At 48.8% G+C, this 13,615-nt stretch overlaps 6 protein-coding genes across 6 annotated transcripts; 3 read left to right on the plus strand and 3 right to left on the minus strand.

Annotated features, from left to right (window-relative positions):
- Positions 1-486: 486 nt before the first annotated feature.
- COCSADRAFT_37583 (uncharacterized protein) lies at positions 487-1,511 on the plus strand. The gene is made up of 2 exons (XM_007702265.1): positions 487-890; positions 1,156-1,511. Exons 1-2 carry the CDS (start codon positions 603-605, stop codon positions 1,318-1,320), a joined length of 453 nt encoding a protein of 150 aa, XP_007700455.1. The 5' UTR covers positions 487-602; the 3' UTR covers positions 1,321-1,511.
- Positions 1,512-1,631: 120 nt separating this feature from the next.
- On the minus strand, positions 1,632-3,461 carry COCSADRAFT_37584 (uncharacterized protein). Its single transcript, XM_007702266.1, has one exon. It carries the CDS (start codon positions 3,360-3,362, stop codon positions 1,962-1,964), a length of 1,401 nt encoding a protein of 466 aa, XP_007700456.1. The 5' UTR covers positions 3,363-3,461; the 3' UTR covers positions 1,632-1,961.
- Positions 3,462-3,630: 169 nt separating this feature from the next.
- Positions 3,631-5,147, minus strand: COCSADRAFT_37585 (uncharacterized protein). The gene has a single exon (XM_007702267.1). It carries the CDS (start codon positions 5,029-5,031, stop codon positions 3,772-3,774), a length of 1,260 nt encoding a protein of 419 aa, XP_007700457.1. The 5' UTR covers positions 5,032-5,147; the 3' UTR covers positions 3,631-3,771.
- A 1,251-nt stretch (positions 5,148-6,398) lies between these two features.
- Positions 6,399-7,527, plus strand: COCSADRAFT_358353 (uncharacterized protein; the record flags this gene model as incomplete). The annotated part of the gene is made up of 2 exons (XM_007702644.1): positions 6,399-6,617; positions 6,804-7,527. The coding sequence occupies 2 exons, from the start codon at positions 6,399-6,401 to the stop codon at positions 7,515-7,517; spliced, it is 933 nt and encodes a 310-aa protein (XP_007700834.1). The 3' UTR covers positions 7,518-7,527.
- Positions 7,528-8,583: 1,056 nt separating this feature from the next.
- Positions 8,584-11,083, plus strand: COCSADRAFT_37586 (uncharacterized protein). The gene is made up of 2 exons (XM_007702268.1): positions 8,584-8,661; positions 8,712-11,083. The coding sequence occupies exons 1-2, from the start codon at positions 8,622-8,624 to the stop codon at positions 10,616-10,618; spliced, it is 1,947 nt and encodes a 648-aa protein (XP_007700458.1). The 5' UTR covers positions 8,584-8,621; the 3' UTR covers positions 10,619-11,083.
- A 118-nt stretch (positions 11,084-11,201) lies between these two features.
- On the minus strand, positions 11,202-13,482 carry COCSADRAFT_200348 (uncharacterized protein). Its single transcript, XM_007702645.1, has 4 exons — positions 13,274-13,482; positions 12,942-13,216; positions 11,662-12,895; positions 11,202-11,607 (listed from the first exon to the last, which is right to left on the minus strand). Exons 1-4 carry the CDS (start codon positions 13,418-13,420, stop codon positions 11,371-11,373), a joined length of 1,893 nt encoding a protein of 630 aa, XP_007700835.1. The 5' UTR covers positions 13,421-13,482; the 3' UTR covers positions 11,202-11,370.
- Positions 13,483-13,615: the final 133 nt, after the last annotated feature.

The raw sequence follows: 13,615 nt of genomic DNA on the forward strand, positions 1-13,615 counted from the left end.
GAAAGTGTGGAGACGGCGCCCACCGTCCAAAGTGGTGAACACGTCCGGTGTGATGTGCGACGTCGGTTGCAAACTCTGGAGAATTATGCTTGCTAATAGAATTTGTTATCAGTGTCTAGTCAGATTGCCAAGCTGCGGAGGTACTTGGAGGTACTTCGATATGCTGATGGCTGGCATCCCCTCTTCTCACTCCCTCGGCGTAATGCACAGCCAGTGCAACGCTGATATGATCGTGGTTAGCCTCACGATACATATTCCGCATAGCGACTTTTTGTTGAGATCGAAAAATATAGAACCTTCGATGGTGCGAACCAGATATTGTACGTAAAAAGTCTTGCCTCAAATTGGGGAGGGTTGGGCTTTGCGAAGTGGTGACAGTATCGTGATTAGATATCCAAATCATGTGATTTGACGAGTGACGCTCGGACCCTATGACGAAGTTCGCGATGGATGAAGTTTACATACAATTGCTAAGCAACAATCCATTGATGCGTCAACCGCCATACAATCATCTCGTAATCCTATCAGTCGAGTGAGACGCCAGGTGTACATTGTGATATTCAGCATCTCACACCGATTCCACGGACACTCATACCGCGACAATGGCACCTTCGAGAGCGCTCCTTCTCCGCCGTATAACCTTTGGGAATGCGACACCGCGTCTTCCATTGACCCCGCGTCTTATCACAACATTCTCCACTCCGTTAAAGGGAACACTGCGTTCTTCCGCCTTGTGGACAAGCCCAGTGCGACAGCCACAAATCTGCATATGCAGAAGGGCGTATTCGCAGTCAGCTAGTACCACACTCCAAGCACCGGATTACCTGAATGAGGCCGAATTGCACGTCTTTGACAAGTTGAAATCGGAGCTAGAGCCCGTCAAATTAGAGGTATGCAATGTCTTCTCCGCATTTCTGTCCCCAGATATCGCACAATGTGGAGATGCCAGCGTCTGGAGCTGTTGACGCCGGCCGCGCTACCGATCGCTGCATTGACAATATGCGCGTCATATCAGCATTACAGAGGCTTTCGGGAGGCGCAGTCGGCCAGACCTTTGGAAATTGCAGGCTTGCATACGGACACTGTCGGCATGCCGAACCGAATCAGGTCGTTTCATTTTGGTTAGCATCAACGATTACTAACACGCTCGCATAGGTTCAAGACATCAGTGGCGGCTGCGGATCAATGTATGCGATTGAAATTGAGTCACCCAAGTTCAAGGGCTTGACCGTCATCAAGCAGCACAAGATGGTGAATGAGGTGCTGAAGGATGAGATTCAGAGCTGGCATGGCGTGCAATTACGAACAAAGGCTGCTTGAACGGCACCATTTGAGGATAGTTTGTAAATATTGTACGACTAATGTATACAGAGCAGGCATCTGATATAGTTCCAGAACAAGAGTGGCGCTGAATCACGAAATGCTCTTCGTGAGTGGGTGAACATCAGTTAACTCTTACATTTTCTGCAGCACACTGTTAAATGATAGGTAGTATAATTTAAGCCATTCCAGAGTTTGTGTGCCACTCCTGAGATTGAATTCAGAGGTTCAGTTCAAGACCTCAAAATCAAGGGGGAATTGCTGATGCCTATAGATCCGTCTCCACTCTCATGCCATACTCACAGGTCTCCCGAACTATTGTTTGGATATTTCATATCTGATTCACGTCTAGTGTATTCAATCGCATTCACTCTCACACTGAATACTACTAGGACTGAACATAATATATAGCTAAAGCTGCAATCAACACTACCTATTCGCTCCTCGAAATGCATTTCCGACGTAACAAGACTATTTTGAATAAAAACGCATGGCGAATAACTCGATGTCCTTGGTGACAAGAAGAAGAAGCACTTCTAGAATATGAAGGACCAACAAGAGAGGGAAGGGAATTTCGTCCTTACCAGTCTTATGCCATAAGCTGTACGCTCGCAAATGAAAGATAAGAGTTATCTCAATCTCTAGTAATGCCATTCGACATCAGCAACCTCTACAAAAATCCACCCAGGCTCGACACAGTCTGATATACGTATCGGATCCGGTGCGTCAATCGTGACAGGAATCGAGGCAAAGTGTATATTATGCTCAGCAAAGCATTGATATAGCATGGCAAAGTCTGGAGGGAAATGCCCCAGTTTGGGTGGCCAATCGACAACCGCCACTCTCTTGAGCAGAGGTAGTGTCGCAGGTGCAATATCAGCGAGATGGCGTAGTATCTCCGTCGGGCCCTCCCATCCCTTTGAGCCCCAGTGCTCCTGCCAGTCGATTTCGAACGTCAGCTCCTCGAGCGTGGGCGGGAGATATCGTACCAATTCAGCAACGAACTCGGGCGTGCATTGGTCTGGATCATCGTCGTGCGCTATCAAGCCCATATCCAAGGAGCGTAAGTTTGACATTCTGGAAGCCAATCTTGCTAACTGCAGCATGTGCTTCTGGTAGAGCATGTGATGATCGCCGCGGACAGATAGCCGCTCAAGCGATGCACGGTTGTGTGTCAGCACAGAGGTAAGGCTCTCGAACTTTGATATGAGATTTGGCGAGCGCCGGCTCCGCAGATTGTTGTGGATATCGTGTTCGTAGGCAAAACTCTTGAGTTGTCTGCATGCCTCGGTGAAATGAGCTAGTGTTTTGGTCTCCACGCAAGCACGCTTGAGGACAATGTTTTCAACGCCCGAAACACCCCTTTCGAGTACAGTGTAAAGCGGTATTTCATCGTTCCACTCAACGTAGTCGTGGGTTTGGCGCTCTAGTTGAACGATATCGACAATAGTCACGTTGCGCAGCGAAGGAACACGGAATAAGTGTGCGATTTGCTCAAGACAAAGCGGGCCGTGTATGTGAACGTTTCTCAGATTCTGGAGCGTTCCTGCTTCGGATACAGGCTTACCGAACCAGTAGATATTGTCTCTCCATCCATATGTTTCTTTGATAGTAAGCGTTTCGATAGCCGGTGTAACCGTTATGAAGAAGGCCATGAACTCGTGGTCGCGCCATGTTGCAGTTAATCGCTCGTGATCTATTGACGGTTGTACCCCAACTGGCTCGAACGATCTCATCAGCCTTGAAAGCATTTTTCGATTTTCAGTGCTATTGTCTTTTCCGGTACTTAGATTCCATGTTACTTGCTGGACACGAGCCGCGAGCTTCGGGTCATGAAGAAGGGTTCGTGTGAGTGGCCAGGGGCAGGATACCAAGACATGACTGTACAGGTGGTCGAGCGACAGCAGGTACATGCGCCGGCTGGTCAGGCTGAGATTGAGAATGTCTTTGGGGTTTTCGATTGGCATGCAATCAATGATGCTCATCACGAGCTCATTAGGAAGAGCGCCAAAGCCGGGGTTTGCCGCCAGTTCGGTTGCCATCCTGTGATCTGCAGTCGCACTCTCTTGGCTGCTAGAGTGCGCCAACGAACTTAATCACCACCCTAAGGTTCAAAAGAAAAGATAATAAAGAAACAGCTCTTGGATACAGCTTGGTTTGGACAGCAAACAGCTGTAGCTATGAACAGGCTGCCCCGCAGTTTGGTTGCGCTAAAGACTTGGCATGTAGTTGACCAGTCAAGCGTGTGGCGGTTCAGCTTTACCTAGAGGAATGATACAAACAGATCAGATACACAAAGCATAATCAGATGCGTGGACATAATTCCCCATGTTACTAGCCAGCAAACTCGACTATGGTACTCTACGGCGGGAGCACTATCTCAGCATGCATATCAAAAGCATCAGTCTTGTCTGCTTACAACCACCTCGATACTACATCTTCGGAGACCACTCAATGCTCCTCATCCTTAATGTCCACGAATGAAACGTCTAATTCCATACCCGCTTTACTATACAGCCCTTGCAAGAAAGAAAACATTGCTTGAGCAGAGTCCTCCTCTCTCCACGCGGGCCATTCGACAAGGGTAACACGCTTCAGATTACACGGTGAACAAGCGACAACAGCAGCGAAATCAGACAGAAGTTGGAAGTAAGGATAAAGCAAAGCTACCCCGTCATACCCAGAAGGTCCCAACTTGATATTCAAGACTTCTAGTGTGTCCGGTAGTTGATCGGCGATTCCACTCTGACTAGGATCCCTATCGTTTTCGTACATCATTAAAGATATGCCATTGATGCTACTCTCGTCGCAAGGCCCGATATTCAAGGTGCGTAAGTTCTGTAGTGGGTGCTCCTCTAGTATTGGAGCTTCGATGTTCAAGAGCGACGACACCACGCTTTCGTCAAGTGGTACTTCACCACGGATTCGAAGGTGTTTGAGGGGAATCCCCGAAAGACGTCGCAATTCATCCATAAGTGGGAATTCATGATAGATTTCTGGATGGAATGCGAGATCGTTTGGAGCGTGTTCGTAAGTCAGACTCTTGAGGTTATTGAGTTTCTCAAGGATGATGATTGCCTCTGGGAAGAAGACATTGGATTCCCTCATTACTAGTTGCTCAAGCGATGATCCATTCCCAAGCATTTCTTCTATTGTTCTTTCCCAACCGTCTTGCCATGAGAAGATCCTATTTGGTTCTTGGCGCATTGTGATAACTTCAGTAAGTTCTAACTTACGAATCGAGGGCAAAGTCAGCAAGGGCACGACGTTCTCCAGCCGCAGTGGTCCATGAAGTGTAACCGAGTGAAGGTTTTTGAATTCGGTCGGATTTTGCGCCATAGTCTCGAACCAGTACGAGTGGTCGTCCCATTGCCATGTATCCCATACACGGAGCCTTTGAACCCTGGGTGTGAACAAGAGAAAGAATTCGAGATACCACCAGTGTATTTCACGCTCATGATCAAAATCGACGAACCGATGAGGTAGATTCCCAGAAGACCTGGTTTCATGCAGGAGACGCCCAAAATTTTGAAATTGCCTTGCAAGCAGGATCCTGTCATTCTCCTGTAAGCATCGCTGACGAGCTGTCCTTGTCCAATAGCTCTGGTACCACACTACTTCTTTGATATGATCTGCGAGCTCCGGTCGTACGTTTGGGCGTGGTAACGCTATAGTACGTAGGAGCTGTTCTGGAGCCAGACCATGAAACATGTAGTATAGATAATCGGTCGTCAGACGTCGGAACCGCTTGCTTGTCGTATTGAGGGCATGAAAGCTTGAAATGTTGTCGTTGGATTTGATTTGATCAAATATGAGTAATAAAAGCTCATCCGGAAGCGTATTAAATCTGTCGAAAGACGGGTTCATTGTTCTTATAAGCTTCGGCAGTGGATTTTGCACTGGTGATGATAGTAGGCTGTGTGCTTGTGTGCTTGTTGATCACGGTCCGATTCCCTCAATGATCCAAAAAAAACCAGCGGCTTAGCGATAGTAGTTAGGCGTATAGTCACGTGATACCAGAGTTTCACTGTGTTCATCGTTCTTAATACCTTGTAAGCCTCGACAGCAAAAAAAAAGCACAAAAACATAAGGCAGAAGTAATTTCCTCGCGGTGACTCACTGATCTACCAATCCGCTGACCACATGCTTGTGTAAAACCAGGTTAGCAATTGGGTAGTAAAGATATGGTAGAGGTACGCGGGCTTACCATATCTCTACCTCTACGTACGTATGATCAATGCGCCATCGACTCTACCCGCAGTTGGTGTAACCGTGTCTATACCTCTACCCATGGTTCATGTGACCAAAACCGTACCCCTGCCATAATTCGAGGTTTGTCGCTGCCAATACGTTTAGTTGTAGTCTTTCTTCTCCTCAGAATCAAGTTTATAATGTCGTACTTTTAGCCTGTAGATGTTGGAAAAGACAGAGTACAACTTTAGCCATGTATTGCTTAATTTTTCCACTGCTAAAACTACTAGCAGCACCAGATACCTTCCAATCTAGCTATGTTAGCTACTATGGATGAAGTAAAGAAGATGCTGGCGTTTGCTACGTGGACAGGAGCTAGCTAAAGAGGCAAATTCATGATATCTTAGCATAACTCAAACAGTCAAGTGTAGAGGTCCTTAGAGAAGAAGTACTTAAACCTGCTACTACCCAAAGTGGATCTATTGTTGGGGCATTGGCCTACCTAGGCTTGTCAAGCCCGATCATGGTCCCCGTTTTGGGTTTTGGAGACCGAACTCGGTGCAATACTGCGTACGCAATCGATACAAAAACATGAGGATAGTAAGAATTCTAATTTTTGGGATTGATCTAAATCAATACAAAAGAACATGTATTAGAGAAAGCACTCGGCCAGCCAACATTGGGAAGCAGCGTCCACTGCTGCTGGGATGCTACAGCGGGTGGCTCGCACGGCCGTAACACACAGCGGTAGTTGCATGGGTGACAGTACCACGGTAAGAGTAAAACTACCAAAGGAGTATATAAGTTACCGTAATATCCCAAATCGCTATGCTCTTCAAAATTCCATTGATATCTCGGACAAAGACTTGCCAAACCTGCGCATCGACATGGCGGCGGCGTTACCGATAGCACTCTACGATCTTCACAGCGGGATCTACATCCCCCCTGTGGGCCCTGCTAGGGTAGTGGCAACGGTCCGCCAGAAAACGATTAGCCGCTTGAAAAGACTCTTCCCGCAGTTATTCGCTCTATCAAATCCGGGTCCCCCCAATCTTTCCCTGGAGATTATCCTTATGATAGCAGAATATTTCGATAAATGCACCTTGGTATCTCTTGCGTTCACCTGCTGAGCTCTTCACGATCTCTAGAAACCACGCAGTATGCCTCTGCAATCGAATGAGAAAGAAAAGCTATTGTTGTTGCTCGAGAAAGACATTCCATTCCGCTATTACTGTCATCGCTGGCATGGGCGCTGGAGCAGATCCACCCCCTCCCGGCCGTTCTATATGGAGCGTCTGGAATGCAAGAAAGACCCAGATCGGCGCTTCTGTTTTCCATTTTGCGGCTATATACCTTACCATCATATGCGCTTGGTCATGAACCGACATTTTTATGGACCCGAACACGGCTTGCCTCTCCAGGCACTCAGTGAACGACAGAATTACCAAACTCACGAGTACGAAGTCGAATGCTCAATATCGCAGCATGCACGCATCTTTGGCGATGAACTTCTAGTACTGACAGTCATATCTATGACGCAGCTCAGAGGTGACTTGGTATTACTTAGAAGCCACGTCGAATCTTTTGGGGGTTCAGTATGCCAGCACCTCACCATTTCGCAAAGATCTCCTGTCTGCATTCCCATACAGTTTCCTGAGCTTGCTAAGAAGGGAAACGCATCAGGTTCATTCCCGGCCTGCGGGCCTATGTACGGGTCCTGTACTTCCTGTCTAACATATTACAGCATCAATATAACTTGGCAAGGTTTGGAAAAGGGATACAGCATCGAGGTGCTAGTGTATCGCGGGTTGGGTGACTGTCGAACGCCAGAGAGCTGGTATTGGCGTACGATGGCGAGGTGGGATCCGAGTGAGAAAAGTAGATCAGCTTATTCGCCACATAACCCACCTGGAAGTATTAGGGACAGATGGGATGAGGCTGGTGGTGTAGCAGAGATCACTGATGGCGCATGGCGGAGAGCCTCACGAGCAGCTGGGTTGGGTTAGTACATCGCGCACTTGTTAACGCAATGGCATCTGCCTACTTCCAGCTCGTAGCAAGCTACTTACATATGAATCAATGATTCTTGTTCGTATCTAAAATTCTTTCGTATAATACAGATTATTGAAGATGACTTTGTGATTTGAAACTCCGCAGCGTCCTGTCCTGCAGTTTTCCGTGCCCAAGCCCGAATCTACGTGCGTGCTAACTTGGGCACGCTTTCCTGCCGTCAAACAGGTCATACGATAACAGGAAGTGCAAGTGCGATCTTAGGAAATGCAGTCGCAATCCCAAGCTTTTGCCCTCAAAAGCATCACGTTCCCTTCCCTCGCTGTTTTCTTCTTTTCTCTTCAGGCCTGCCACCTTGCACTTTTTTCTATGAACCCCGTGCCAAACCTTTGTTTCTACTTTGACCATCGTGAATGAGTCCTTCGCTTTTTGGTTTCAGTCAGTCTGGACGCTCATCGGAGCCATTTTCACTATTTTCACTTTTCTCTCTCTTTGTCTCGCGCTTGGCAAACGCGATGGTCTTAGAACAATCCAGGTTTTCTTGCGAAGGGTCTGGGTGGCCCTCAAAGATCTCGTAAATTCCTTCTGGGAAGTACAGGGCTATGCCACAGCACTGATGACGGCAGTAACCGCGTGTGGGCAGTTGCTGAGGTGCTGGACACACTTCGTGAATTGAGGAACGACTTGCAGGCGCTGGCCAGTACAGTTCGGGAGAATCACGAAGATGCGATCAGATTGATGATAGAACAACAGAAACCAGCAAATCCTGTTGTTCCCGAGATCTTGACTGAACCCTGGAATTCGACCTCAGGTCGCCCGACGATCCAGAGAGGGCTCCGGCCTTTCTCCTTTCAAATTTACTTGAAAGCTCAAGCCGAAGCCCTGTCAAGAGAACGGATGGAGGCCGCGCCCGATCCATTCCACAACTTGGATTGATGACACTACGTCCAGGTAGTGGTGAATGTTTTGGTTTTGAACCTTGCAGGAGGTGAGTAGAGTACTACGCTAGCCGGACTTACGTCATATTCGACGCGCCCCACCAAATATTCCGCTCCTACTGACAACCACCTCTGCCAGTACATACACTATATGAAGATCAAATGGCGCAAGACAGCCATCTGCTGCAACGATCACTCTACGGTAATATAGTCTATTGTCGTCTGCGACCCGACTAACGTCTACATCTGCAGTTTTCGATTTGTCCGAAGAGCTCCTGGCCACCCTCACACTCAAGGACCAGCACGAACAATCGCTCCCAGAAATCCCTTCTCAAGACCCAGACACCGCGAACAAATCCCCCGAGAACGACCCCAGCCCGGCGAAAGCGACCTCATGCAACCTCTGCGGCCTCAGCTTCGCGTCCCTCACCGATCAGCGCAGTCATGTCCGATCCGACCTCCATGGCTACAACTTGAAACAGAAGATAAAGGGCGCTAAGCCAGTGAGTGAGGCTGAGTTTGAGAAGCTCATTGGAGATTTGGATGAGAGCATATCGGGCTCTGAGTCATCAGAATCTGACGAAGAAGAAGACGATGGCGGCGGCAAGGCGAAAGACTCTACCCTCAGTGCGCTCTTGAAGAAGCAGGCTCATATCACAGATCCCGGGTTCGATGAATTTGCCTCATCTAAGAAGCAGAGTGGCCCTGGCAAGCCTCCGTTGATTTGGTTCACATCGCCCGCACTACCAGACAACACATCGCTGGGCATATACCGCGCCATATTTTCGAATGCGGAGCAAGAAGAGGAGTCGCACATTCTAGAGACCATCCGGAGCAAGCAGCTGTCCCCAAAACAACCTCCAAAGATCAAGGCGAACGAAGGTGGCGTTCCACTACCCAACACGGATATTGGGCCACACTACTTTCTATGTATGATTGGTGGTGGGCATTTTGCAGCTATGATTGTAGCGTTAGCGCCCAAAACAGGAAAGAAACACAACGGGGTAGACGAGCGATCAGCCACAGTCATCGCCCACAAGACTTTCCACCGATACACCACCCGAAGGAAACAGGGCGGTTCACAATCTGCCAACGACAACGCCAAGGGTAATGCCCACTCCGCTGGTTCCTCGATACGTCGCTACAACGAAACCGCGCTCGTCAACGAAGTACGCGAACTGCTGCACAGCTGGAAGAGTATGATTGATACTGCGGAGCTCATATTTGTTCGCGCTACCGGTGCAACCAATCGAAGGACACTTTTTGGTCCTTACGAAGGACAAGTGCTGCGAAGCAACGACCCGCGCAACAGAGGCTTCCCGTTCAGTACACGCCGAGCGACTCAAAAAGAGCTCATGCGTGCTTTTGTTGAGCTAACTCGGGTGAAGCAAAGCACAGTTGATGAGGCAGCACTTGCTGCTCTGAACGCTTCTCAGAAAGAAGCTCCAACCACAGCTCCAGCTCCGGCAAAGCCCAAACCCAAGAAGCCAACCAAGGAGGAAGAGGCTGCCTCCTTACACACATCGCAGATTATACCAATGATCAAACGCTCTAAGGTACCTGCGCTCCTAAACTACCTCAAGACCAACAACATCCCATCGACATTCACTTTCCTGCCTGCCAATCACCACACACCAACGCCATTACACCTTGCAGCATCCCTCAACTCGGTTCCTATTGTCATTGCGCTTCTCACAAAAGCGGGTGCAGACCCGACATTGATGAACGACGAAGCTCGGACGCCATTCTCATTGGCGGGTGATCGTGCGACAAGGGATGCATTTCGCGTTGCACGTTCTGAACTCGGCGAGTTTGCATGGGACTGGGAGAAAGCAGGCGTTCCAGCAGCCATGACCAAGGCTGAGGCTGACCAGCGAGATGCGCAAGAAAAGAACGAGAAGGCTGCAGAAAGTAAGGCCGAGGCTGATCGTAGGAAAGCAGAGACAGAGCGGGTGCGTAAGGAGAGCGAGGCAGAAGATGTGAGGAGAAAGGAACAACGACTGGGCAAAGGCAAGGCTTTGGGCGCGCTGCCTGTCAAGACTGGCGCAGATCTGAGAGAGGAAGAGATGAGGGGATTGACACCAGAAGCGAGGGCGAGGATGGAGAGGGAAAGAAGAGCAAGAGCAGCTGAGGAAAGATTAAGGCGAATGCAGGGCTGAGTACTCGATAGGCACTGTGCTTGCTAGAGAAGCTACAGAGTTACAGCATGCATGAATACACTCTTCGTGCCATTCATGGCATTTCATGCTATCATGGAGGCCACACGAGCATACTACTTTCGCATACACTATTTTGTGAAGTGAACACTACCATTTTTCACTCTACTCCTGATTCGATATGTCAGAAGTTGTCCAGCCGAGGATCATATCTATGGTGGAGCCTAGGTTGATGGGGTGAAGCGCTAGCCGAGGAAATCGCTGTGCCTACGACATGTGCTTTGCCAGACCTTTTCCTCAAAAACACTGTCACTATGGGGTTTGAATTTTTGGTTTTATCCACATACGATCATAGGACACTGGCAGCAGGGATCCCCGTTTGATCATCCGTACTTAAGCAGTGTACCGGTGGATTAGTAGTTAGGTGGGTGACCACTAGCGAATCCCCGCTGTCGTATGTTTTTGTTGTTTCATTCAACTTTTTGTATACTTGACATATTCTTTATAGAACAAAGCTTTGGAACAAGTCAGCCTAATGAATAACTATACATAATTCATGTTATTATAAAACATAGTGCATAACATTGTCGTATACTTGCATCTTATTGATATTGAGCCATTATTGTGGGGTCTGTTTTTACTCTAGTATTGTATTCCGCTAGGAGCTCTATCCGTTTGCTCTGATATTACAAACATGTTGTTAATTCTAATAGTGGCAGTTAGAGATGAGCAGTAGGCAAACAGCAGTTCCAGTTCTACCACGTCTCCTGCCTATATCGTCCAGCCTTTTCCATTCCCACCAAGTACGCCTCTGCTCCTTCTCTATCCAAGTTTCCATGCTCTTGGAACCCTTCGATAAGTGCCTCGCGGATTGCTTGAGGCATCTTACCCGAAGAGCCACAAACATATATAATGCCGGACTTGTGGTAGAGGTGCGAGAAGATGAGGGCAGATTGCTGGCGGATGAGGTCTTGCACATAGACTTTTTGCCGCTGGAGAAGATGTCAGTTGGAAGAAGAGGAAGAGGAAATAAGATTGTCGCTCACCTGGTCTCGAGAAAAGGCTGCAAAGACGGTTAGTGGAACGCCAGTGGATTGCAACTGCTCCCATTCGTCCTTGAAAAAGTAGTCTGACTCGGCATTTCTGCAGCCAAAGAACAGCAAATCCTTTGCTTGATCTTGCTGTTGGTCTTGTGAGTTTCCATTCTGGGCTTGTTTCAATTCTTCCCGCCACAACATGCGTTGGTGAATTAATGATCGCATCGGCGCTACGCCGGTTCCGGGCCCGACCATGACGATGGGTCTTTGCAGCTCCTCCTTGCTCACACCGAGCCCTCCCTGCGAAAGCGTAACAGTGATTTCTTGGCCAGGTGTGAAAGAAGCGATATATCTCGTTGCTACACCCTGCCTGATTCTCTTGATCACCGTCTTATACTTGACAATTGCAATCAATAGCTCAATCTTGGTATTTCTCTCTAGTTCTGCTGTTGGGTTCATGGCACTGGCAATGCTAAACTGTCTTCCCCGTAATACGGGAATAATGCTACACACGCGCTGCCACGGTATCTTGACAGATTCAAACTCTTGCAAGACTTCTAGGATGCTGCGGCGTGGACGCGTCGTGTAATCATAGAGCTCGTCAACATACTGGGGATCTGTGAACTCGAGGAGACGCTCTTTGTGGAATTCGTCAGTAGTGTAGTGGGCGAGTTGGGCAAAGAAGGAGCGGCGGGGGATGGAGGTGATGTCAAGATGGTTAGTGAGGAGTTGGCGTAGGGTTATTGTAGTATTGGAATCCAAAGTTCGGACTGGGAGACTTGCAGTTGGTGGCGTAGACGGCGAGGACGGAACGAAGCGTATGGGGGTATCGGCAATTGAGGTCCAATCCATGCATTCTAGGAAATGGGAGACGTCCGAAGGAAAGTTCTTGGGGTATATGGTGAGGACATCGCCTGGGATGTAGGAGCGAACTTCTGGTATTTCAAACTTGAGATGTCGGACATCTTGCCAGTGTGTCATGGGGGTAACGCGTTCATTGCTCGTAATCTTTGCAGTCAGGCCACCAGGAATCTTGAGGAGGTCTGATGGAGGAATATCAGGTGAGTCTCCATTTGCTTCAGGCTTGGTTGAAGGTGTTGATGTCTCGTCGGCAATTTCAAGCAGCCATTTGGGGTCTAGGAGAACATTCTCTGGTATTGGTTCAACACCGTCAGGAAGAGGATATGCTTCCAGGAGGTATTGCCGAAGTTTGGCAGACCAGGGAAGGAACGAGCCATCGATACTGGACAAGTCAGACACGTTGTATGGTTACGATGAGATTGACCTACCCCTCTGGATGCTGTTCATCAGATTCACCACGGTCACATATGACCTGGGCTCCGAGTTGAATGAGACGATTATAGAGTTTACGATGAGCCCAGTTGTATTTGGGATACGATGTGTCTCCCAGGCCAAAGGAGGCAAACTTCATCTGATGCAGACATCCTGGGCGTAAGCGAGCGCTTCTAATGGCTCTCCAGAATTTTTGACTGTTTGGGGGCAGATCGCCCTGGCCCGTAGTGGAGATTGCAATCAAAATAACATCATGCTGCAATAATTGTTTCTACTCGAGTCAACAAGGCCCTGTTGCACGTACTGGCACGGCCATTGACTGACATACAAGACTGATGGCGTTCAGCTCAGCAACGTCGGTGTCGAATCGCAGGCGCTCAGCGATCCTCCCCATTTCCTCGGCCACATCTTGGGCATTGCCTGTCTCGGAGCCGTAGACGACCAGCGCGCGACGTGGTTGCTGCAGGGCGGGCATGGCATCAGGAAGCGGTACGGTGAGACTAGCTTCAAGGAGACTCGTCAAGAAGATGAAATTTGACGGCTGGCCCCCCGGACCCGTCGCATGAAGAAGCGGTGCACTAGCGGCCACGTCAACGGCAGCCGGGTCTTTTTGCTGCTATCGGCTTCTAGCGGCAGTGGGGCCTGAGGCAACTGGGTGCGTCGTCGACGT

The sequence above is a fragment of the Bipolaris sorokiniana genome, assembly GCF_000338995.1.
Source record: "Bipolaris sorokiniana ND90Pr unplaced genomic scaffold COCSAscaffold_8, whole genome shotgun sequence".
Taxonomy (NCBI): Eukaryota; Fungi; Ascomycota; class Dothideomycetes; order Pleosporales; family Pleosporaceae; genus Bipolaris; species Bipolaris sorokiniana.